The following is a 27,290-nucleotide window of genomic DNA, read 5'->3' on the forward strand; positions in this document are numbered from 1 at the left end:
CATAAGGGAATAATGACTTGAGTGGTGATGAGGCGGAGATTGCAATAAGTACAGCTGGATATAGCAGCACTGGGTAGTGTAAAAAAGCTGTATAGCAGCAGCTCTTCCCTCAGTCATGGGCTGGAAAGGCCTGCGGGCAATCTCTAATCCAACCTCCTGCTCGAAGCAGTGTCACTCCGAATGCAGGGCAGGAAGCCCAGGGTATTGTCCGGTTGGGTCTTGAAAACCTCATGGATTGAGGTCCCACAGTATCTCCCTGGGCCATCTGTCCAAGTGCTTAATCATCCGTACAGTAAAAAGTTTTCCTTATATCCAGTCAGAAGCTCCCATTTCAGTTTATGATTGTTGTCTCTTTGTTTTCCAGCAGCGCGCCACTGTGAAGAACCTGCCTCCATCATCTTGGTCACCTCCCTGCAGGCACTGGGGGGTGGCCATTGGGTTCCCCCGAAGCCAGCGCTTCTCCAGGCTGAACAAGCTCAGCTCCTGCAGCCTCTCCTCACAGGGCAAGTGCTCCTGCCCCCGACCACCACAGTGGCCTCTGCTGGACTTGCTCAGCTTTATCAAAATTTCCTGTATTGGGGGGTCATAATGGGATGCAGTATTCAAGATGCCATCTTATGAGTGCTGAGTAAAGCAGGATGATCACTTCACTATGTCCTTGCTCATGCAACCTGGGATGCTGTTAGCTGTCTTCACTGCCAGGCTGCACCACTGGCTCATGCTTAGTCCACTGTCTGCCAGGGCCCTCGGGGCCCTTGCTCCCCAGCCACTCTGTTTCAGCCTGTCCCAATGCAGGGGTTCATCCATCCCAGGTACAGAACTTCGCATTTTTCCTTGCTGACTTTATTGATGTTCCTGTTCGTCCTATTCCTTTAGTCTGTTTAGGTCTCTCTGAATGGCAGCCCTGCCCTCAAGTGTATTGACTGTACCCCCGTTTTGGTGTCAAAGAGGACTTGCTCCATGTTTTTCCCAGGGACTGAAGTGAGACTGGCCTGCTTGTAGTTCCCTAGCTTGTCCTTCTTGCCCTTTCTGAAGACAGGTTGAACTTTTGCCTTTCTCCAGTCAGGCGTACGAGGTATTGTTTGTGTTGCCTCGGTTAATGGTAACTAGGACAGCCAACTTCCTTAAGTCAGCCCAGTAAATTGACCGGAATATATCAGAAGAGACCATTGTAAAGGTCTGCCTTTCCTGTCTGTCATGGATTGTAGGATTTCCTGAAATTAGTTCTTGTTTGGCTGAAGGCGGTCTTGGCTTATAAGTAACTTGTGATAAAGAATTTTCAAGAAGTTGCGCCAAAAGTTAATCAGCTCCGTTGCCAATACATTTACACATTTTTTTCCACTTGAGAAAACAGTAAGAGTGACCAGCTCTGGATTTTGTCACACTTCACCAGCTTGTCTAATGAGACTCCTTTACAGTATTTCCATTTTTCCCTTTAGGAATCGGTTGGCTTTGATCAGACCATTCCTTTAAGCTTGAATATAGGTCTGTTCTTTATTTGTTGACAGCCAAGTGGACTCTATTGTTCATACTAGTATCTGGGGGCAGAAGCAGAGCATAGCTCATAATCAGGAAGACTTTGGAAGCAGCTATGGGCTTTCACAATTCCTCCAACAGTGAGTGGGGAGATGGGCTTGACCATAACACCACTCACTTTACGTGGAAATGAAACGTTGACAGCAATTTTCCTCAGTCCTTTGCTACTTCTTAAGTGTAGGTCACCTCTCCCCATGACTCAGTAAGGGCTTACACATTCCCTTTTCACCAGGTATTAAAACAGTACCTGCTATTACCAAAGAAGATTTTTGTCTGTAGCTTTATAGCATTGTAGAGATCCCTGCCTTTCTGAGCTGTAAGCTTCTTATCACCACAATTAATGCTAGCTGAGGATTAAGTAGTAAGAGTCTCATGGAACACATATATCTTCTAATATCTTCCATGTGATATGCATACACTGAACTCATAAAGTTTCTGTAATACAATTTTTATAATCCTTTAGCTATTCTTGTGAGAAAAACTTTCTCTAATTTATCAATGCCCTTCTTGAATCACTAGTTTGAAAACTGGATGTGTTTTTTTAGCAATATTTAGGCCCGAGAATATGTCCTGATACTGACAGGTAGTGAAGAGAAAGAAATACTAAACAGCAGTAGAACTTATTTGAGAAGACGTATAATGAGCTGAAGCTCCCTTGTGAGGGAGTAGTACAGGAAGACTTTTTTTCTGTTGTTCAGTGAGGATGAGGGAAACTGGAGGGAAAAGTACACTTTTTTTTTCTGTAGATTCTCCAAAAATGAAGTGATTGGCCAACAATCAGAGAGATTTGAGAGCTGGTGGAGGGATTCACCTGCTGGAACCGAATTGAGAGAATTTATGTGACAAAGAGCTCATGTGTGCAAGGGAGGCTTGAGGAACATTTTATTATGTGGTACAAGGTGCTGAATGAGTACATTTATGTTCTCAAAGAGTGTGTGAATGAGAGAGATCGTAAAACAGATTTCCATAAAGTGGCTAAGAAAGAGCCTGTGAAATGGTGGCCCCAAATATATGGGGAGGTTCCTGTGGATTCAGAAGAACAGGGAGAGACAAACTAGGATGAAAAGAGCAAAAGTCTCGGGTTAAATCTAGGGAACTCCTGAATACCAATTAATGCCGAACAGGTTTGTGAGTAATTTTTAGCCACATTCAACATAGAAGAGGTTTGTAGTTGAGGCAAAGTCTGCTCAGGATCAAGGCAGAGTTACTTTCCTTCCTCAAACAGAACAAAGTGTTCCTAAAACAGGGGAGACTTGTCACAGTGCTGTTAATCCCTCTAAGAAAAGTAGGTCAAGCTTGCAAAGATGGAACAGATACACCTAATTTGAACCTGATTAGGAACATGAAATGGGAAATGGATAAAGAGAAAAAATAGGGAGGGCTGAACAGTTAGAGAAAACGATCTGGGCCAGGCCATTTATGACTTTTCTGATAATTTTAATCACTCTGACCCCTACACAGCTTACTCTCCTTTAACATCATTGTGCTTCTGTTAAACTCGTGCGTCTTTAACTTTTACCCTACTCGTGTGCCTTTGCTCTGCTGGCATTGCAAAGAATCATAGTTTTCCAACTTCCATATTTCCACTGCTGTTACAAAAAAGGAACTGAAGACAATATCTGGCAAACTGAGAGGTCAGCTTCTTAAGTCTCTGACTCAAAATCTCTTTTCAGGGGTAGTTTTAGAATTTCTCCTGATTCCACTTCCCCTTCTGCTACAAACCTGGCAACAGAAGCAGATGTGTTTTTCAACTACCTGTGTTCACAGCCAAGTGTATTATTTTAAATCTTCAGTACATATTACTGGGGGAAGCTGCCAAAGGCAGTATCTTTCAACAAAAGGAGAGCAGGGGATTACAAGGAGCTTAGAGGTGTTGTGTCAGCATAGACATCTCCAGGAATATAGATCTATTTTGATTATAAAATGGAAAGTCCAACTATAGTATGGAAAGAGTTGTGGTAGACCTGAAAGAAAGAAATGTGCCTGCATTAAGAGGCAGGCCCAAACAAAATGTCTTTCTTCTGTTCGGTGATACTGCAGGCACTCAAGTAACAAATATTTCTGTACTGGAATATTTGTTTACCTTTATGACTGGTCAGTCTATTTGCTGTGTTGTCCCTGCTTTACACGGAGGGGAACACTGAAATACATTATTTCCCAGACTTCTGTAGGAGTAATTTTTGTGTTTCTCTGGAAGGTCATGAGGAAGACTGTGCTCCATGAGTATTTTCCTTCTGTTCACTGAACTAAAATTTATCCTGTGATTGTGTGGCTTTCCACTGGAAGAAGTTGTTAATTAAAATCTCATCAATTTAGGTGTGCGGGATAAAGTGTGTATTTAGATGACTTCTTCTGTAAGTTTGTTTCTATTAGGTTTGTTTTCTACTTTGTTGAATGTTGTCCTATTATTCGTTTGGGTGGGTGTCTCGTGGTAAAGAAAGGTATTCCAGCATTCTTGAAGTAGTTTCGTTCACTGTGTGCCATGACAGATTCATGACACTGCCTAGAGCAGAATAGATTATTGTAACACTCATTTTCCCAAAATATACCTAATTGCATCATCTATAAAAATTTTTCAGTTCTGTACTGGATTTCCAGAAATATCTTTCTAAACTTTTAGAATTTCTTTTTGTCCTTTAAAAATTACCTAAGAACATATTTGATAGTTAAAATAGCAAAGTCTCATTTTTATGAATTGTTTGTTAAGTTAGAAAATAAGAAGTTATTATTACACAAACTACAGCAATTTTGATATTTCCAAATTTAATTTGATTCATCCATGCGCCTAATGAAATAATAGTTACAATATATTTTCCACTAGGTGAATGGTAGAAGAATTTACAATGTTCTTATAAATTAAGACAAATAATTTAGTAGAGAATAAACAATATATGGCCAGAAATAAGCATTCCATGCATGATCTAACATTGATTTGTTAACCCTAAAGCACGTCATATTTAAGGAGAATGTTTTAAATAGCTTGGTAAATACATCACAGTACTGCAGTTAACTAAGTCTTGGAAATTCACTGTGGCTCTACCTTTGGTATCTATTTAAAGTGAATCAAAACTTTTATACAAGAGTTTGACTTGTGTTCAGTAATGTTTGCATCTGTCCTTCATAAATCAGACTACAAAATTCCCTAGAATACTAAAAAATATATATATAAAAATTTTTCTTATGAGTTAAGTTTGCCAGACCCTCCTCTAATGACTGCCCACCAAAAGGTAGGAATATAATGACAAGAGGAAATCATATTTTGCACCTACAGAAAGCCAGGGAGGGTACTGCACCCATAATATTTCTAGTTAAATGTGGTTTTTAAGAATGTCTCTGACAGACTTTGAGATTTGCTGTCCTGCATAAATGTGAAGAACTATAGCTGTTTTTTCTAGCACTCTGATTTGAGGCTAGATTATTAGACATACTCTGTATTGAAAAACTTTCTTAGTACCAAAAGAATCTGACGACTCATTTACCATTTAGGCCTTCTTATACAGGGAAGTCAGTGTGCACTTACACGCATGGCTACATGGCTGCTCTTAGCCTTCCAGGATTAGGTAATATGATACCAAAAGTATGCTTTTTCAACTTGCCTGCGTGTCCAACTACAGAAGGCACTTGGCTGCCAAGATGAAGATTGTCATGCCAGGACTGATACCATAATGCACCAGAGTAACTTGCCACTGCCAGCGGCACCCATAACCTCCAGGGAGCACGGATGCTGGAGAGAGCCTGGTTCAGGAGGCAGCTGATACATCCGTGGAAGCTAGAGAAACCGCTTGCTCACTGGCTTTGAGCAGAAGACTCTCAGTCGGGGAACAGGGGCAGAAAGAATGAGATCTGGCAACTGAACGACAGCCTGTGTCTGGTGAGGAACCAGCAACAATCGTGATGGATGAATATCTGATGGCTTATAAACAAGAAGGCCACAAGGTGGGATGGGAAATCTCAGACAAGATACCAACAGGGCCAAAAGGAAATGTCCCTGTATCAGTATCTTTACATACCTACCCAGATATCAAATGGAGGAATAGGAAGTCATTTGTAAACTTTATGTAATACCCCGTCCTGTAAAGAGGTGCATGCTGGGGGATTCCTCTACCCCCACAGCGCTCCACCATGCAGGCACACCTCTACATCCTTATCTTTGCATAATTCAAGCTTAGGCCTCCTACAAGATCAGCTCCCACCTCTGATGTGCATCTGTTCACTTTCTGCCTGTCAAGCCTCTTCAGGACTTAAAGAAGTTGCAAGAGATAGGAGGACAAGCTTTCAAGTTTGAGTGCATCAGATCAGGACAGATCTGATGACAAAAGTGACTTTTTATTGCCTGACTTCTTCTTTCCTTTTTGTTTTATTTTTCCAAAATGAAACTCTCCTTCTGGGTAAGGAACTGTTTCTAGCAATATATTTTTCCTCAGCAATAAAAATATCTTCAAGGCAGAAGTACAATTCTCTTTTTAGACTTGACACCTCCAAAGCCTGATATATGTGGCTGAGTGTGCTAGATGAAAAGGTATTATTAGGTTTTTATTAGATTATGATGCAAGCTCAAGCTGGCTAGGCTTGTCAGACAGCAAATCTACTGCAAACATCCCTGGCCAAATTCTGCTCTCGTACATCTTGCTGTTTGAGTATGGTCAGTAACCCTCTCTACTGTGAGACTGGTTCCCTTCTAGCAATTGTCAGAACGGCACAGGTGTACACAGGACATGATTTACTACATAAACAGTCGTTGACGTAGGATGATTCTGAATGTGCTCCCAAACTACATCAGGAATAATGCTATTAAAGCCAAAGGAGTTACGCTTCCTTACACAGTGTATGAGTCCAAAATCCAGGCCTTTATCACAATAGAGGGTAAGATTTGTTGTATTTGGCATGGATGTGTATTTATACAAGGCTTTTTACCATCAGTGTCGTCTTATTTCAAAGATATATCTTTTTTTGCTCCCTTCCAGCAGCTGCATATTGTGTTCAAAGGATGAGTCAAACTGTGTTGAAGTCAGAAGGCCTGGAGTGGTTCCATTGGCTTCAGCAGGGATTGCACAAGAATTGGGTGGCTGAAAGCTGCCCTGGGTACTGTGAACACAGCAAATGCCTTATCCTGTGCCAGTATGTTATACTCATTTTAAACCTGCTCCGGGTGCTCCACGGCGAAGCAGACTGCCCAAAGGCACTGATGTAAAGCCAGGCTAAGCTCACAGATTTCTATAGCTGAGTATCTACTGTGCACTCTGCAACACATCAAATATATGCTGTAATCTTTTTAAATGTCACAATACTTAAAGATTTTCTGTGGAAAGACTAAAAGCTCACCTGAAAATATGGCATGTTTAAGAAAAAGAAAGCTGTCATGTCGTAAGCCAAGTTTTTGCTTGCAATCAATTTTTGGATCTGTAAGTGTTTCAGAGACATATAGCACCAGAGCCACAAATCCAGACATGGTTGCATGTAGTTCTCAAGCCAAACTTACACAGTTTCTAACGTTTGCAAATATCTTTATATATTAATCTGAATTTAATGCTGGAGATTAAGTAACTTCTGATGAAAGAAAGCCACAAAAGAAATATAAGACAATAGAGAAATATTTTCCAGTGCGCTGTTGTATCTGCACTACTTTTTCAGAGCTTGTAGTCCATCTCTCCTGCAGTAAGTAAAAAATGCTTCTATCTAAATGCAATGAAAAAGACTGTTCCTGCCCCCCAGCTGAACAGTAATGGGTACGTTGGCTTGATATGTATGCTGATATTTCAGAGGCTTTTATGGGAATACTCTTCTCTGATCATTTTCAAGTTTTAATGAAGTAATATTCGTCTCTCCAATATTACAAAACAAGTATAAAATTCTTATCCTGGAGCCCATATTTAGCTGTTGATTACCTAAAGCTCTGCGAATGAGTTCTACCGTTCCCTTCCCAGTAACCTGTGTATTATGTAGCAACATAAAATGGAAAAGCAATGCTGTCAGTCTTTTTTTTTTTTTTTTTTGGTAACCCTTTAAAGGTGGTAAACAACTATGCAAGGTGCAAGATGGTGGAGAAACCTACCTATGCAGAGAAACTTACTGGCAAATATGTAATAATATAACTATATTCTGCCATAGCTTTGCCAGTGTAATTCTCCTTGCTCTCCTTTCCCAGGGACAGCTTAAATTAAGTTACTTGAATAAGAATTACATTGCAGTATGATCAGAGTTTATCACATCACTCACTTGTATCACTGGTGTCTGTTAGACATTTCAGGTCATTTATCTTTTTGACAATGATCTCAAATTGTTCCTGGAATATTAGGAATAAAATGTGATTTCACTTTCAGTCATAGTCATAAAATAACTCCGCTGATTTTAGAGAGATTACTTGTATGAGAATTGGGTTTGGTCCAAAAAGTTTTCTGTATTGAAATGTAAAGCAAGTTGAGTTAACAATTCCTGCTGCTGACCATGTCTTTTTCATAAGCAAAAAGCAGATGAATGAAGGGCCAGCCAACACAAGGTGATTTTATTGCCATTGAGAGACAGGCTGGGTTGTCTCTGCAGTATTACTGCAAAATGGAATGAGAAGATTGCTTACATTTCATAGTAATTTATGTGCCCATAGAAATATTTCTCTCTGCACCACAAAGAGGTAGTGTGTAGATCAATAGGCATCTGCAAGGATGTATTTATGAACATGATTCTGGTGTTGGTGACTAAGTGCTCTTTCAGGCGCAGAACGAAATGGGCCACCCAGATAACTGCTTCCAGCCTCGTCTCCATCTGGCAGAGAGCATCTCCGTAGCTCACTGTGCAGCTGCCTCTTTGTGACAGTTGCCGGAGGCCCATATGGTGCTGCTGTTGAAAGGATCTTTCAGGCAGTTTGTTATCGGAGGCCTGCCACTGCTTTTCCAGTAGTGGGACAGTGAGCATGGGCCTGCTGTGGTAGGCCTTTTTCAGGCAAAACTCTGTTAGACTTAGCAGGAGTTTTGGGCAAACAATTGCTGCTGGATAAGGCTACAGAAGGTTACATTCAGAAATTGTATGTTGTTGCTGGGATATACTGAGGCAGAAGTCTTTTTAAATGCAAGTTGTCTAAGAAAAAAGACTATACACAACCTCCCAGGCAGCTAAAATTCTAGCCTTTTATTTGCCAAGGCCACAAAAATCTTCAAATATGCAAAGACGTACAGCAATTAATTCTCATCCTATGATTAAATACAATGTTCAAAGTGTCCGTAAGTATTTAATATACTGCATTTTGCAGCTGTCAAACATGCTGTTTGATAATGAAGGTGATCTACATAAAGGAAAGTATTGGTTTTTCTCTAGGAATTTCATGTGCAGAGTACCTGTGTGATCCAGCCCTAAAAGAAAAGGGTGTCAGACACACAAGCTTTTTCAAAATAATATGTTTCTTTTGAAAGAAGGAAGAAAAAGTATAGGGGTACACACAGATGCTATGGCTTATTTAAAACTTTCTTTCCTTCCTACCCTTTTGCCAAAGACTGCATTAGCAGATATCTAGAAATAGCATGTTTTGTAAGGAATATGATTGTTGGATTTTGTAAGTGCTCAGAGTCTTATTTGCCAGCCTTTTCCTGTTAAGTTACTGTTCAGCTCCACAAATGGACAATGCAGAATGGATCAATAAGGACATTATGTATGGTAACAATCTAAAGGATGCTTTAAGGATGTGGGTATGTAGTCTTAAATGGCTCATTCCAGAAGAGCACTGTACTGAAAGTTCACTGTTATCCCAGAAGTATCCCCAACCAAGGTGCCGCCTTCTGCCTGGCAACAGCTTCATGAAAGTGTTGATGGTCTTTCAGCTGCATCCATATGCTCTTAAAGCTGACCCCTTCTTCCCCCCATATAGAAATAATGCCTTTTCTCCTTGAGGGGAAACGGAAAAATTTTGTGCACTCACAAAGGCTCATATGTCCCCAAACATCTTTTTTCTGTCCATTATCCATTGATTCAGTAAGAAGTTATCTTGCTTTGCAAATTGCACACAGTTTACTATATTAAAGTTACTGAGGACTAACTTCAGGGAACCAGACCTGACCTTATAGTAAACTGTGCTGTTGGTATATACTCAGGCGCAGGGAAACAAGGCACTTGGCAAAGTAGAGAGCTGCTGAGCAGCAGCTGCCAAAGCAAGTCCTCTTTGGTTTTAGACACTCCTGTCTCTGGCAAGAATACTGTAGATCCAAGACCTGCGTTCTCGTCCTGTGACTCTCCAGTCACTCCTGCAGAGCTCTGTCCCTGAGGCAAACACACCATTTGGCATACTTGACCCTGATTATAGCTCATGTTGCAACTCTCTTACCCGGTGGGAATACGACTGTGAAAAGGGTGGAATTCATATTTCTGTGCCCCACCCAGCAGAACAGCTTTTGATCCAAGTGCTTCCTTAGCATAAATGATAGATATTTTGTAAACTGATGTTTTACACTTTGTTCTCCCATTATTTTCTGTGAATTTTTCTGTGACAAATGAGTAGGTTAAAATGGGAAAGCATGAGACGATGGTGATGTTCTAATATGACTCCTTGGTTTATATCTAAAACCCCACAGGCAGACATCTTGCTGCTGCCTCAGTCAAAAATATATTAATGTAAGAAAATCACCAGCACTGCAAATCTGAGGGCAACTGAAGCCTAAGGTATCTTGCAACAGCTACATTAAATGGCTGAGAAGACATTTATTCCAGTAACACTGACAGAACCTTGGCCATAATAATGGGAAAACTGCCTTCTGATTTGGCTTTATAAGGAATTGTACTTTTGGCAAACTATTATGACAGCTGTTATGGCAAACTGTTATCTATAAACTACCTGTTGCAGTTTGACCTATGTACAGACCCACGTGCACAGAATATGTCCATCTGGATCTCCGCTTCTAACACTACAGCACTCATGCTCCTCCAGGACTAGAAGAGATACTTTTACAAATCTCTGTGAAGAAACTGAATTACATGCCTCATTGAAGTACAGGAAGAATATTTTATTACAGTTTGGAAAACAGTAGAAATTATTCTAAATGACCAGACTTTCCAAGCAGCTTCTTAAATTCAGCCATGAAGTTTCGGTTACAGAAGGCAGAAAAAAAGCTTTCAGGCTGTGCAGGGCGTCACCCGAGTCCCACCACACCCTGGGAAATAAGCTCTGCTGTCATTCTCTTCAGACAAAGGGCTGCCTTTTGCAAGGGTAACAGACGTTTTTTAAGTCCTGTTAACTGTCTGCATACCATTTGCTGCTACTTGCGGTACAGTTATTCCCCAGTAAAGTCTGCTCTGTGAATGAAAAGCCAGACAATTAAAACAACTTTTTGGCTGCTATCAAGTCCTTTGCCCAAGAAGGATTCTGGGTTTTATGCCCAGAATTTCTTTTGGGGCTCAGTATTGTCCTGTAACATAAATATCGATTATAAATATCAATATCATAAAAATCAAATATTAAACCCCAATAATTCCTGGGGACTGCAAAGAAGAGGTGACTCCTGCCTCGAGGTTACTGAAGTACCAGCCCTCTGTGGTTTTTAGTCTCTTCTTATTTTCTGAAGGGTTTCTGGTACTAATACAGATGGCTTTTAAAAAGCCAGCCCTCGTGTTCTAGGCTGTGTTTGCTAATCTGCAGAGTAACCACCAAAACCTTATGTGGATTTGGAAAGCATGTTTTACAGAAGTGGCGTAAGAAAAATGCAGTCTGACTGGTATTTTTAGCTTCCTGAAGTCTATGTGACTAAGTGGAGACTCTTTGTTAAGGGTAAAAAGACCTCCAGTAGCGTATATAGCTACTTGAATGATAACCCTCACAGGCTCAAAATGTGAGACGTATATTATCTGCTGATCCAGGATCTATGGAAAGGCAGAGAGTGCTTCAGTAGATGTGCTTGCTAAAGAGAAACTAGTGTCAAGAGCCATTGAAATAGCTACCGTGAAGAGCCACAGCAGATGGGGAAAAGCATTTTTATACTAAAAAAACATAGAATTAATTACAATTTCAGAGCACAGACAGAATTAAGGTTGTTGGCAAGAGTTTATAATTTCTGGCATGGATGAAATTTTGCAGGATGCAATGGTGAATGCACCCGTGAAAAGCAAATCTCGGCTGCATTTAAACCATAGTATGTCAAAAACCTGTTGTGAGCTGCAGCCAGCCACACACTGATCTGCTCCCTGTGTGCCTGAGCCCTTCCTCCCAAAATGAAAAGGGTCTCTGCACCTACAGACTTAATGACAACGGGTTACTCCAGAGGGTCCCCTCTTGCAGGCAGCTGCGTCAGCCTCCCCAGGACCCTGCACCCCCGCCCAGGCCCAGGAGCCCGTTGCAGCTCAGCTTGGGGTGCCCAGTCCCCGCCTGAGCTATGTCGCAGGTGAGCTGGGTCCCAGCTCCGGCTCCTGGATGGCCACAGTACCTGTCTTGTAGCCTTGTCTCCTGTCCCATCTCTACTCCTGCTGCTCCTGCCTGGGCTCCCTGGATGGACCCGGGGCCTGGTTCATCCCCTCGCCCCGTCAGTGGACCCTGCTGCCAGCCCCTGGCTCTGTCCTCCGTGCTCAGACCCAGCGGGACAGCATCCCCAGCAGCGGGGGCAAGGCCTGTGCAGGGGTCAGGTCCTGGCTCAGCCTTCCTCATGGAGCAGCCCTGCTCCTGCTGCTCCCTGACGTGCCTGGTGGAGAGATATGTAAGCCAGGGCTGGAATGAAACTATTCCAGTTGGAGGCAGAACTCATTAGAATTTTTAAAAGTTAAACTTAGGTTGTTTTGAGATTTCAGTAACACTGAGAAATGTTCAGTCTTGCTTAGAAAATCACTAGGAGTGGGCAATCCACCATTTCTCTCATTAAATTATCTTAGTGTTTAATTGGTCTAAGCAAGGAAAGAAGGTAACATTTCTCAAATAGCAAATGCTGCATGGTATTTTGTTATGATAGGATGTATGCTTGTCACAAACTCCTGTCATGAAACTAGCAGGATTACAGAGAGCAGGATTTGCTTCTGTAGTTCAGAATAGGCTGTTTAGAGAAACAGATTACTGAATGCTAAACTAATCTTCTGAAAGAACCTACTTACTTTCAGCCTGGAGAGAAATGTAGATTACTGTCAGTTACTCAGGAGGAGAGAGCTGAGAAGTGAGATGTTTAAGCCCTGCTATAGCCAGAGTCTTTGTATACCTTGTGTGCTTGACCAAAAAGTAAGAATGTAAGTGTCATATTAAGATCAAATATCCATTTGCAGAGTATCCAGTCTCCATGTATAGCCTGCAGTGGGTTCTTGGAGAAATCAGATAAGGAATATGCATATACTGCTGTACCTAGCCCAGACACAGTTAAAGCCTTTGAAAATATCACAGTTTCAGTACTCATTGAATCTCCTTATGGTTGGATTCTAATTAGCATCATTTTGTATTTTCTGCAGGATAGCATAGCAAACCCGGCATACTTAATAACATTGCCAGGCAGCTTTCACAGCTTTAACTGTCAACCTACTTTCGTTGTGAAGAAATGGAAGAGAACTTGTTAAAATACAAGCTGAGAGCAAGAAAAAAAAGTTAGAGGGGATGTTTGGACTTCTGGGCCTTCCTGAGGCATGAGAAAATACTGGAGTGTGTTATCTCCTCCACAGTATGACTGCCCAGTAAAAATGTCTCATCACATCAACTTTTCCGTCTTCTTTGACTTGAAACAAATACTTTCCCTCTGCCAGTACACCTTACATTACATCTCACTATTTTTGAGCAGTCTGCAGTTCATCTTGCTATTTTTGAGCTGTTTGCAACCTAGGGAGCTTCTGTTCAGTTGTCTTTCTCAGGACATCAAGGTGAGAGTAGCACTGTTGGCGCCAAGTGCTAATGAACACAAAAGAGAGAAATCAGACCTTCTCCTTTGTAGTTTCTGGTTCTGAGAGGCTTTCTTGCACTGGCCTGTGTAAGCCCTCTTATCCATAATACCATGTGCACACCCTAGATATATTTTATCTTTATATCTCAATAGGGTTAGTGAAGCTGATGCAGATAGAGAATAAGCGACGGAGCCCAAAGTCACCTGTCTAGTCTGTTGAGGAGTGCTGAATTAAAATGCTCAAAGAACTTGGTCATCTTTCCTGCATATGTCTTCCCAGTACTTTGTTTGTTCTCACAAAACAAATACCTACAGCTCTTCATCTTCTGAATAGCCACTCTTCTTGTGAGCCCAAGTGTTATATTGTTGTATTTGCTGATAGGATTTTTGCAGCCTGCTTTTTATTTTATCGTCATGAAAGATTTTTCTGGCAGATCTAGGAGTCTGGTTTGAAACTCACTGTGTTTATTCTGGGGGCTCTACCTCTGCGATCAGATTTAGTTGAAAAGCAGTATGATATTAAAAGTGAGGCAAGAGCTTTTTCCAACACGTATCCTCTTCACTGCTGCAGGTACTGTTAGTAATACTTTGCACAGGTAGAGTATCCTTAAAAACACTTAATTGTGTATCAAAACACCATAGTGAGGGATGTTAATATTATATTGTTTTACTTGCTCACAAATTGGAAATTTTAACAAATACCATGTGACAACTCAGTCTGAATCTATGGAGTTGCAAAAAAAAAAAAAAGAAAAAACCCAAACCAAATACACTACACATTGCTAAGATTTCGTCAATCTGCTACATTTTCCTTAATTTCCTATTTATGGGCTTTGGAGACCTGTCTCCTCTTTGTCAACTGACTAAACTAAACTAGAGTCAACCTAAATACAAGAAACGCAAAGAATGTGTATGCCTTCTTCTCTTGTATCTTGGAAACATCTGGCCACCAAAACTTTAAAGGGTGTCTAGAACAGAAGCATTTAATTTAAATTCAATTGTCAGCAATAGACTTAGCTTCTGGAAATTTGTTTCTCCTCTTTTTTGAACCTGTTCACAGTTGTCACCATCATTAGATCCTTTAGTTCCACAATTTTATTACACTTTGTATAGCAAAAGTGCTTCCTTTATTTGCTTAAGACCTGTGGCTTCATAACCAGTGGTTTGCCTCCTAGTTCTAGTACTGTAAGAAACAGTGAATAATTGTTTCCTTCCCCTTCCTTTTCAGGATTCTGTAGGTTGCATGTTGCTCTACTGACTGCGGTGGAATCTGGACTGCTGATTTATGAAGTGAAAGCAAATGCCTACTGTAGATGCAAATGCAACTCACCTTTTCTACCTCTCTCCTAGTTACTTGGCATTGTAATTTGTTAATGACAGCTTGTAGCAGGTGTGATTTCCATTACCTATGTGATGGACCAGTTGTGTACTTATCTTTTGAAAATGCAATGACAGATTGGGAATGCATCCAGGTAGAGAACCCATGTCCTCCTCAACATTTGCTTGTGTTGGTGGATGCTGCGCTCAGTCAATTAACAGTCTGTCAACAGCTGATTACAGGATAGCAAAATTAGGATAGCACCTCCTGCTAAATAGATTTAGCTTCTTGTAGGATATCAGCACTTGGTAATGCCATTCTGTTTTTAGGCTGAGCTTGGCTGGCTTGCTGGTACTGCTAGCCTTTCTTGCTGTGCAGAGCCTCAGTATCAACAGCAGCTTTGTGGCACTTTCTGAGACTTTGAAGGTTTTCTCAATTTTCCTTCAACATGATGACAAGAAGTTAACACTGGCCTAGAAATGTCTCAGCAGCCAGTCAAGCCTTGAGTCATTGTAAGACAGCATGGAAAAATACTCTGCCTCACAGAAGGTGAAGGGGCTATTTTAATCTTGACTGGGCTTTCTTTGCTGTGGTGTGAGTTTGTACATGAAGGTGGCATATGTGCTTTCTCTTTATCAGAGCTGGGTTTTGGAGGTAGGTTTTGGAGTACTTTTACTTCCTCTACATGTTTTCTCCACAAGATTTACTCACAATGTTCAGATGTCTTTAAAGATGCACCTGAAGCATGTCCATAGCAGCAAGTAAAATGATTGGCTGTTTTCCCCTTCATCACGAAAATTTTCTTCCAAATCTCCATGTAAAGAAATACTCATATTCCTGGAGACCCTTTACATTTTCCTTTAATTTCTTTTTTTTCCAGTGTTAGGATGACATTTGTTTTTTCCAGTCAATATTCCAATTTGGCCAAACTATTTTCTAGTGTCTTCTGTTTATTTATTTGTAGCATTTGAGAGTGCATACTTACAGATTCAATTCTTTGCAAAGTGCAGAGGAACCAAGCTATTGATTATGCATTTCCTTAGCTATAATAAGAGTCAAATGGAGGCATAAAGCGCTTTAAGGATAAACAATCACAAACTCTCTTGAAATTTCCATTTCTGCACTTAGCATTAGCCCATACAGCTCTCATTGCTCTGCAGTATGGGCAATATTTCCACCAGTGTGTGTGTGTGGCGGGGGGGGAAACAACTACTAGATCAGAAAGGCAGCTTTTTATACTCCTTTTTTCCAGGTATGAATACATGCCCAAGCCTCTGCCGGCAATACTCCGTCTTTTTAAGAACACGACTGTCTGATTGTGTGTACAAAGTAACATGATTTTCTGAACTTCCCCTGTCTAGAAATTGTAGATCATCAGTATAAATTGCTTGAGTGCACAGGTTCAAGATGAGACTTTCGCCTCTCTGCTCTGTGCCTTCCATGTTGCCAGAGTAGAGCTGGGAGGGGACAGACTTTCTCAAGCCTGGTGCTGTGAAAGCAGCTGGAAGGCTGCGCCCGGAGACCCCCTTTGTACACCCCAGCATAAGCAGAAGCATCGTAGGGTGGGGACAGAGTGCCAAATGACATTAATTCTGAGCAGCTCTGCATCCCCCAGCACTGTTCAAAGATGCTGCTGGAGTTCAGGCTGTCTAAATTGTGTAGAGCCTTTTCACATCAATCCTTCCACCTTTGCATATGCACACAACTCTGCAAGGCTGAGGGCAGCAACAGCAGTTGTCATCTAAATGTGATTTGTTCACCGTTCATGTTGCTTCTCTCTTACCTGGCTTGCTATGTACAATTTACAATCCACTTTGTTAGAAAAAAGCATGGTGAAGACAGAAGCTGGAAGAAATGTTGAAGGGAAATATCCTAAGAGTTCATTTATAATAGCTCATCTGACCTGACCCAAAATGTTTTAAGACAGTGATTCAGAAGGCATGGCATGAAGCAATTAGAAGTGTGCCCACTTTAAAGCATACTGAACAGATGTTCGGGTGCTCTCCTTCAGGGAAAAAATACCCCCTAATTAGGCCCCTAATACTTCCCTAAGTATCTTGCAAGACCCATCAATTCCAGAAAATATATCATTCTAAGCATTCAGAGATCTGACTCAAGGTTTTCTTAATGTTTTGAAATTTTCTGTCTTGGCTTTGTTTTTGCAAGAGAAGATGGGGGTGAACCTAGTTTCAAGTCACTTTAGAAGTATGCAATGCAGAATCTTTACTGCATACTGCACTGGAAGTCTCTCCCCTCTTTTCCCTCTTGTCCCTCAGTTCTTTATGGCAGAAATCACTTTTGCAATTCACTTTAATGGGACTTCAGTCCAGGGAGAATTGCTGCAGGACAGGTTTAAACTTGAATGATCTTTGTGTCCTGCTGACTGCTTGATTTACCTCATGTTCAGGCACACTTTATCCTGATACAGCTCCACTGATTTCAGTGGACTGGTTCGTAATTTTTCACCTTTTTAATGGTATCGAGGCAATGGAATCAGTCTCATTAGATACATTAGACCTGAATTTTCATAGATACCAGAAAATTTAACTTTGTTTTTCTTCTCAGCTTCATTTTCAGTTGTTTACCAACTGATTTGTTCTGGAGAGTAGGAACTGTAGGGGACAGTTACAAGTGGGTCTTAAATGGCAATTAAACTTTATTGACTTTAACCATAAAAACAGAAGTAAGAAAATATTATTAAAACTAAACCGTGGCTAAATAACCTGCTATTGTCTTTTTGGGACATATTGTGTGATCTCATTACTGCACTCTTGATGGTTATTGCTCCAATGTATATTGAGAAATTTCTTTTGCCGCCCTTACAGAGGTAATGAACTTGTTCAGCCTTGTGCCTTTGCACACATTATAAATGACAATCCTAATTAAAAGTAAAGCTAACAAAATAAAACTCATATCAGATTATGTCTGCACCTTTAGCAACATTTTGTTATTTTAAAAACAACAGAAATAAATTGTATATGGCAAAATGTGCTGTGTCTGGATTTTGCAGCTCCCAGCTTTTGACTGTCAGTCTACATTCTCTGCCCTGGAGAAAATTCAGCTGCACATAAAGATAGGAAATAAAATGACTTCTTGGAGGCCTTGGTGTTAAACAACCTAAGTTAGCTGAAATATAGCAGAAAGCTCACAAGCCTTCTCTTGAATCATTTATGGAGAATAAGATCTGTCATCATACTATGTGAAAAATTAGTCCCTTTTCTGGAATAATCTCAGTTAATTACCAGGATAAGGCTCAGGTTTTCTTGCTAAAGTGAATTTGGATTTTGCTAATTACTTTAAAAGGAATAGTCCCATAGTGTTATCTTTGATTTTCTTGTCAAAACATTGCTTCTTAATGCATTACTTCCATTACAGTAAATTTAAGGAAAAGAAAAAAGATGCTAAAAAAGCAACATTAAAACTGTGCAGTCCCATGGTGACAGATTGTGACTTGAATTATCATACATTCTTGGAAGGAGAAGGAGTGAAAATGCCCCCTTCACTCTCTGCTACCAGCTTCTTGCACTACATGCCTGGAAGCATGGTAGGAAGCATACCTGCTTATTTCTTTTCCTTTGAGGTGATGTGGCAGGAGAGCAGAGGTCATAATGATAGGTAGACCCTGGAACTCCTCTTCCACCCTCTGGCCCAAGAATAAGTGAGCAGCCAGGAAGCTCTTATGGATAAAATCTGTAAAAAGAGCTCAACGACTTCAGCTCTCATGTCCCATCTCCAAAAAGAATATTGAGCACTTTGTCTCCCATATCTTGTTGAAAGCTAATGAGAATTAGGCTCTTTGCCAGGTCAAAAAAGGTACTTGGAGCTGTTCATATGAAGCATTTGCCTGTGAGCATTCGGATTCTTCATTTCTCAATGGTTTTGGAAAATCAAATGCAGATGACCTTGAATATGTTCCCAATGACATAATAGGCAAGAAGGAGTGAAAAAGATACTGGGTCTACAGGAGGGTTTGAGCTGAAAAACTTGTGCAGACTACTCCTGAGGCATGTTCTAGCTGTAGAATAAAGGTCACTAAAAATATCTTATTAAGATGGCTGTGTGATTTAGTTGGCTTTGAATAGTCAGTTACACAATGAAAAGTATTTACATATTTAAAAAGAAAACAGTTGATAAAATTAGACCATTTCTGCTCAGAGAAGACCTCAGAGGTGAGTTGAGCTGGCATCACCTTGTGGATGGAGTAAAATCAAGTCACCAGCTGGGGAGAGAGCTGGGTTCTGTTCCCTTCCCTGCCACTCCGAACAACCCGCCTCACTTCCTGGTGCGTTTGCTTCCCTGTCTGCAAAGGGACTGAGTAATACTGATAAAAAGCTCTCTGTAAAAAATATGTAACAGAACAATAATATACTACGGAAGGCTTTGCTGCCGTTATACTCAGATGTTGTACTTTTCATTTAGGAAAGAGTATTGTTAACTACCAAGGCCACACAGTCACTCCGCATTTTCAAGGTAGATACACAATAATGTACTCTTTAAGCAAGTTGCATTACTGTCTGTTGTCAGTATCCTAATTTAACTCTCACCATCATTCTTGAAATACCTTAATCATAAATTCTTTTCAAAAGCCTCAAAATAGAATAGCTGTATACAAATCTAAGAAAAATTATGGGGTTTTTTTTTGCTTCATTGACATATAGATACACATACAAATGTCCAAAACATTGTACAGAAATGCATCATTTCTTAAACTTTCTCTGAAAACTGCACTCAATTTTTTGCATAAATATAGAAGTACATTTACTGAATGACAACTTGCAGGGCCCTTCATCTTGTGAAAATCAAAGAACACTGAGTAAAAAGTAATGAATTCCTGGTGCTTCTCTCCTGGAAATGGACTGCACAATTCATCCCTTATCATCCTATGCTATCCAATTTTCCTTGTTATTAAATAAAGACAAATAGAATCACTAGGTCTCATAGTTTGCTTGTGTAAGGACATACAGCTATCTGGGACTGACAGTCATGCTGGGTACATCGCAGGAAATTAAGAGAAGTATCTGCTCTAGTGAAATGCTGCATACAAATGTTGAAATGAAAAGAACAGTGAAAATGTTAATCTTTTCCTTTTGGTCTGCAGATTTTTTTGCATATTCACTACTATCAGTTCAACTTGATTTGCTGATGTAAACAAGCTTGTACATGACAAACTTACTTGAGAGGTACTTAGAAATGAATGAGGTGTTGAAAGAGGAAGGTCACTGCCTTTGAACATGCAAGGAGAAATGAAAGCCAGCAATGAAAATCTGTCCTGTCATAGGCCTTCCCATAGAAAGAACAGTTCATTTTAATAGATTGCATTATGTTTGGAAGGGGGCAGTAGAATAGAGGATTACTATTCTAACTTTGAATGTATTTGTTAATTTAAGCACACAAGGTAATTATTTAGCGTATACAAATAGGAATATGGAAGTATTAATAACTGCCAAACTTAAATGAATAAATGCTTGTTTTTGTTAAAAGGATTTGATCTCAACCCCACTGTACACAATGGCAAAACTGCCATTTATTTTAAGAAAAGGAGAAACAGACTCAAAAATTGTGTAGAAAAAATCAGTGACTATGTTAAAGCTCTTAGCACAAGGATGACACATTTTGCATTTTTTTATTGGCTATTGGATACTTTTGAAGGTTTATGCATCTTGGGGAAAAAGAAGAAAAATAGGAGAACAAATTTAAAACCACTGTTTTACAAATGTATTCTTAAGAGCTAAAGCATTCTACAATGCATTAGTATGGGCAAATTTACAATTCTTGACTCCCAAGGCTTTATTTCTTAAATGAGAGTCTTCTTTTTGCAGTGGGACACTTCAGGGTTCTTTGTATTGGGAATACATTAGCAGTGTGTTTGCATTAAAAATATACTGTTTTCCAATAACAAAAATGTCAGAGCAGTCTAAAAATCACAAATGGCTTACACTTTTTTTCAGTGTGAAAGTTTTTAAGCAAGTTGTAAGTCTTAATTCCAAGCTGGGTCTTCCATTTCTGTATTTTGTCTATATTAACTGTGAAGCTGTTTCACTTATTTTTCTACAAGCCCAAAACACGTATGATTTGTGTTTTAGAATCAGATTAACATACTCGGCATTTTGCTTACTGCTTTCTGCCTGTATTTGTAATATTCTTCATTGTTGACAGTACTCAGGATCCAGTCCAGAGTCAACTGAAACTGCTGGAAATGTTTCTGTTAACTTCCCTCAGCTTTGGATCAGTACTCTCGGCATGATAATATTCAAAAAGTTTGCTCAGAATAGTGGGTTTTTTTAGAACTGAAATATATTCTAGCCAGTTTCATTCCTGCTTTTTATGTTTTTATGTCCACAAATGCCAGTTTAAATTCATAGCAATTGCTACATTTGGGTAGGAAGAGTTTTAAAAGATTTTAGTATTTTGGATATCACTGGCAGAAACTGTGGGCAAAAGTTGCAGCACAGCTAAATTGGCCATTGCCCTGTCTGTGTCTTAGACTGTAAAAATTTAGGAGAACCATAATCTCTGAAAGGATTAAATACTATTTAAGACTGTTGTGCTGAAAAGCTTTGAGTTTGCAATCAATTAGACCTAAAAAAGTCAGATTCTGGCAGTGGGACTTGGGGGAGAAGGTTTCATACTGTTTTTTCTGGTTGGTGCAGAGAAGATGATAAAATTTTAAAAAAGTTTAAAACTGACCTCATAGAAAATGTAGAGGCCAAGACTATTATGATTTAAATTACAGTGCTCTGAAGGACAGCAAATCATGTTTATTTTCAGAAGGAAAGTTGATATTTGGTAAAAACATATTTCATCCCTTAATGACATATATCAGCTGTGAATTGTCATCAAAGAGCCTCATCAAAGTCATCTCTTCTCCCTGGTCTTTTGTAATCCAAGCTTCATAGTAGAGTTCTCTATTTGATTTTCATTTCAGGCTAATATTTTCCACATTTCAGGTATTCAGTGTTATTTGAGAAACTGACATTTCTGCGGAAAACAGTCTCCATGAAAGATTTTATTTATTTAAAGATCTGGCTTTCTCTCGAAAAATTCATCTTCTGATAATTTTTTTGCCTGCTCATGAGTCATAGTAGATCTATTCTTTCTGAGTAGTCAGAGACTGTTCAGCATTGAATGTTTTTATGATACAGTGTGGATCTTTTTAAATACTTAGGCCATTGTAATTGTAGGTAATATAATTGAAGGACTGTCTTTTCTAGAAATACGAGAAACTTGATTCAATGTGTATCATTAATGATTAGAAAGTATTGTCTTTCCATTGCCTTATGCACTCCTCTTATGTTATCTATTCACAGCTACGCAAGGAGAAAGGCAGTACAAAACTGGATTTAAAAGCCTGGAACAGCTTATATTAGAGATACCGGGGACAAGGCTGTTATGTGTGCATTAAAGCCAGAGGAGGAAGCTGAAGAATGCCTTTTAGTAGAGGAATCCCCATGAGCAAAAGCTAGTGCCGCAGTGTGTGTTTAGCAACTCGAGAGGACAATGAGTGGTTCAGTCAAGCCAAGAAAGACAAGGGGAATTAGAACTGGAAGCAGGCCGGCAGAATGATAGATAGCTAGTGGATTAGTCAGTACATGGAAACTTTATTTGGAGTTCATGTAGTCTTTAGTCTCGAAGAAGAGCCACAATGTTCCCCTGGGAGATTATTTTAAGATCCCAAAGAATGTGTGTGTTGTTCTTTGGAGCTGAGCAATTTTATCATGTGCATATCCAGTCTGTTTTTTTTAAACTCAGAAGTAACAAGTGCAGAGCATCTCCTGGATGCAGAGCTACTGCTTTTCTCCAGGAAAAAAAAAAAAAAAAAAGAGAGAGAGAGAAAAAAGTAAAAGAAAAAAAGTATTTTGGTTTCCAGCTCTGGAAGAAGTTACTAGTCTCCCCCATGATCCATTTTGCAGCACACACTACAGCCATTTTGATGCTCTTACTTACCATATTAGAGTCTTGAATTCTCTGCCAGGACAAAGGGAATAGAGTCCAAGTTTGCCATAATGTCATTTATGGGAGATTATTTTATTTGCTAAATAGAAAATATCTAATTCAAATTCATTGCAAAACTATTTTCAAGTTTAATTTTCAATGTTCTTGAGGCTTACTTTTAAAAAGGTAAAAAAGTGTTTTTGTTGTCTTAAAATTAAATCATTGGAGTAATCCAGCCAAAACAGGTTTGAAAGTGAGAATATGTGTAACATTGGCATTTGGGCTTGGATATCCAATAGTTATGATACCTGAAAAGTCATTTTCTTGTAAAATACACCTTTCCCAGCAACCATACAGCTGAATTACAGTTATGCCAATGATACTAGATTGAGATTAAGATATCAAAAGTGTGTTTAGATCATTGTAGGTTTCTGGAGATGGTGCAGTAAAATAAAAAAGCTCATTGAGAGAACATCAAGACTACATTCTTGTCTTTATATCTGATCAGAGCTTAAAATGAAATATTATGTAAGACCAAAAGCTAAGTGACAGATATATACTGGTTCAAATAGATTGAAAGAGAAAGGGGACTTTTTTTTTTCAGAATGGGACAGGAGAGACAGACTTAATGATAATAGAGCATTCATCTGCTAGCACTTGTTAGCTGATCTGTATCAACACATTGCCTACAAAGTCATGTTCACTAGGGCAAAGTTGAGTGTACTATCATCTAATCTTGCTTTCTGTTTTTCCTTATAAACTTTGGGTGAAGATGAATAGATACATGAGTCTGAAAAATAATTTGGAAACCATTACAAAGAACTTTGACAAGTGTTGATTTGTCAAAATAAGAAATGAACTAAAATTTGTAGTAAAATGAACAATTCAGTTCATTATCCAACCAGTTTTGACTACTTTGAGTGGCTGAAGGGAAGGGACAGAGGAGAGAAAGATTCAATATATCTTTTCATTCTGCTAGAGAAGCTTAATTCAGCTCCGAAATATAACTCCAGTAAACTTGACTTAGAATGAACTGCTTAATACTGTGTAGTAGGTGCAACCCTGATGTTAATAACGTCACAAGAGACTACTCTTTCTTATCCTTTCCTCTCTCATCATGTGATACTCAACGGGGCCCAGACCTGACTGGAACAACACTGCTTGGGACTCAGGCTCAGTGCTGCCGCCCCAAATGTCTTAAGGTTGTGGCCTTCATCTGCATAGGACTGGAAGAGTTAAAGCTGTGCTCAGAGTAGGCCTGAAAAATAGGAAGGGTAATTATTGCAGTTTTGTAGATGACATACTGGGGAATGTGAGTCTAGCTGGTAGGAGCTGGATAATAGACTAGAATATCTCTAGTCTGTTGAAGAATTAAGATAAGAGGTCCATGCAAGACACCTGAGATATTGTGGGGTGAGGCTGTGCAGACTAGGAACTCTCTAGGTCTAGCGCTTACAAATACATAGCATGAACTGAAGACATGGTTGCACTTGCGGTACTGCTAATCAACAGTGACTAAGAGTAGGCCTACTTTTTGGGTAAAGTAACTGAACTATTAGGAAGTGCATGACAGTAGACAGTTGAAGATTATAATAGGAGAAAGCAAAGTAACAGTATATAAGAAAGTGATTGAATATATGTGTAGCGGAGAGAACTTAGATTTTTTGGATTTGCCTTTCCAACGACAGGACCCCATTGTGTGCTGTTTGGTTACTGTGCACAGTGCTATGCTTGCTGTCCACCACACCACCATAATTAAGACAACTGTATGATGAATCCAATGTCAAGCTGAGCTTTGTGGATAGTTAGCGCTGAATGGTTTTGGTGCCTGGTAGGATTAGAAACAGAGAGTGGAGCCGACTGTGGCCACGGGGAGAAGCAGACGCTGAAACAGCAGTGGGGGCTTACAAGCCCTGGACTGCTGGTGGCGTCCAGTGGGACAGAGCAGCCAGTAAGCATGACAGACCCAGAGGCAATAGCCATGAGGCGCCAGTTCTGGAGAAAGCAGGGCTTTCTAGGTCTGCCACAGCCCAGGAAAGTGCTTTTCCTCCTCTTTTCTCTGTCATAGCAATACATGGACAAAGCCAGTTGGGCTAGTTCTGTGACAGAAGATGCTGAAATGCCTCAACCCTCTTTTATTTCCTCTACCTTTAAGGTAAAGCCTCATCTCTAAATAGACTGGTGGAAAAGCAAGGTACATGTCGGAAACTGCAAGTGTGCAGCATGTTTCTCTGTTGCCTGATGTGAGGGGAGGTTGCTATAGCTAGGTGGCTGTGGCACTAGAGGACATGCTGGGGAGAACTACGTAACGGGAGCGAGTGGTTTCTTCCAGAGCCATGCAAGACCACTGGAATCAAGCTCACCCAAAACTGGAGTGACCAACAGATCCAAGCTGGAGCTTTTATCCAGCTCTTTGGTATCTCTGCAGTATGCTTCGAAGCCCAGGCCAGCTTTGGAAGCAAAATACTAGGTTTGCAAGGCACTGCACCTGAACTAATGGGGGCTGCTGAACCTGAGCTAGCCTTAGCCAGAGCCAAGTCTCATGTCTGCATCAGAGCATATGTGCAATAGGTGGCACTGTTAGTTTACAGCTCAGGCAAACCACCCACAGACAAGTGGGAGCTGATGGTAGCTGCAGTCCAAAAATAAGTTTATGTATGCTGGGCTGAATAGCAAGTGAAAACTGCCATTGCAGGTCAGGGGATTGACTGGCAAGCACATTCAGGTTCTTGCAAAAGTCAAATGACATATGTAGAAGCAAGCATGAAGTGCTCCTCTGAGCCATGGATGCTGTAAATGTTTCCACTCTCAAAATACACCTGTGCAATTCCCTCCCAAAAGGTTGGCAAAACTTCTAGTGCCTACCATAGTGCAGAATTTCAAGTTTGGGGTTTTGCTTTTAAGTTCAAATCTGGCAGTTGTTCACACTTTGTTCCCTCTCCTTCCCCCAGTGTTTTCTCTTTGCAGTCTTAATAGCTTTTTATGCCCCCTGTCCTTCCCTGCAGAAAGGGAGGTTTTTGAAGTGTGCTGTGATTCTCAGTTTCCAAGTGACTGTATTTTAATTTTTCCACTGCTGTGAATGACGTAAATGACTTGTGCAGACGAATTGTATTGCTCTAGGTAGCCCGTATACTCATCAAATGCCATGTGTGATTGAGATAAGCAGATATTATAATTTCAGGACAGCTTTGCTAAATTCTAGGAGCTGGATAAACTTCACACTCTACATTTCAGTAGGTGAAAAGCTTTCTATGCAGGACAGATACCCAGTGGAGACAGACTGTTCTAATTTTTAAAATCATGAAAGGCTTTTGACACTTGCTCTATTAATTTTCCACTAAGGACAGTGAGTCCTTAAAATAACTGTTTAGCTAACCTCTGTGTGAACGGGTTCTGCTTGTTACTACTAAAATTGGAAGTACTCATTGTACTAATGGATTTTGACTCTTCTCTGATGCTTTACCTTTATCTTTTAAGCATAGATGTTATTATTTGAGCATTGGTTTTCTGTGTAAAAAGATAAAATGTGCATTTTAAATTAATCCTCCTTATCCTCTTTGCTATGCTGTCCCCTTAGAATTTCCTCTTAGAGACTCAGAAGTGCCGAAGAGCAGTGCAGTTACTACTGTGCAGTCGCACTCCTGCGAGCTAAACCACCACCACTGCGAGGCTTTGCCTGGCTTTTCTAGCATACCTGTTCCTAGGCACCAGCGTTCTTAGCTTAGCTTAAGTCTTCACTCTCAGGACATGAACTTTACTAACACACTTAATAAAGCTAGCGAATCTCTGTTATGAATTATGAAAAGGTATGTTGACTTGAGATTTTGTGTTGTCTGTGTGTTACCAGTGATATATGTGAAGGTACAGATGCATTAAGTATTTCATCCTGTTATGATTCTTGGTTCCACAAGTTTAAAGGCTCAGTGTGAAGGCTTAGGGCGGCTTTGATGGACACAGTTAATCACTTCAGTGATTCAAGCCCCTTGCCTGATATATCAAGCCTCAAAGACTCATTCACTTGCTACCTTCAAATCCTAAAATCCCAACTGAAGTATTAGCAGCAGGCTTCAAAATAATTCTTGACTGTCTAGTAGTGGACAAAAATCAGCTACAGCTGTATACAAGCGGGCTGAGCTGATTCTTGGTGTTGCATCACACATTTGCATGCAATTAGTTGTCATCTGATTTAATCTCTTCTCAGTTCTTTGAAAAGAAAAAAGCATGTTTTTCAGAGACTATATAAAATTGCTTATCCTCCCTATGTCTTTTTGAAAAAAAGCATGTTCTAGAACAACTTGTTTTTAAAGTAGGTTCTGTGAAAAATGAGTATGTTTGCAGCATTCCTAACATAATATTATTCATTGGCTAAATTTAAGAAAGGTTAGATTAAAAATGTAGAATTTGAATCTGCAGTATTTGAATTAATAGCTATCTGAATTTCATTCTAACACTATCCATTTGGAATCAAAAGAATTGCCAAGCTGTGGCACATTTTAGCAGCTAATAAAAAATTCTCAAATGAACTTGCCTCAACAGATTGTCTCCTTGCCAAGCAGAAAGCATGCAGTATTCACTATTGACAATAACTTTTGAAAAAGTTTGCCTTGTCCCGTTCTTTTTGTTTGTTTGTGACACTGGCTTATCTTTCTGCGTTCAGTGCGTTTTGTGATAACACAGATTCATGA

At 39.9% G+C, this 27,290-nt stretch overlaps 1 protein-coding gene across 1 annotated transcript in view; it reads left to right on the forward strand.

Annotated features, from left to right (window-relative positions):
• The first annotated feature begins 6,284 nt into the window (after positions 1-6,284).
• PLCB1 (phospholipase C beta 1) overlaps positions 6,285-27,290 on the forward strand; it is a 484,775-nt gene continuing 463,769 nt past the window's right edge. Inside the window, exons 1-3 of the mRNA XM_026064146.1 lie at positions 6,285-6,399; positions 24,441-24,556; positions 24,674-24,760. Of these exons, the coding sequence (XP_025919931.1) occupies positions 6,285-6,399; positions 24,441-24,556; positions 24,674-24,760 (318 nt within the window). The remainder of the gene's footprint in view (positions 6,400-24,440; positions 24,557-24,673; positions 24,761-27,290) is intronic.

The sequence above is a fragment of the Apteryx rowi genome, unplaced genomic scaffold (genome assembly GCF_003343035.1).
Source record: "Apteryx rowi isolate R43461 unplaced genomic scaffold, aptRow1 scaffold_21, whole genome shotgun sequence".
Taxonomy (NCBI): Eukaryota; Metazoa; Chordata; class Aves; order Apterygiformes; family Apterygidae; genus Apteryx; species Apteryx rowi.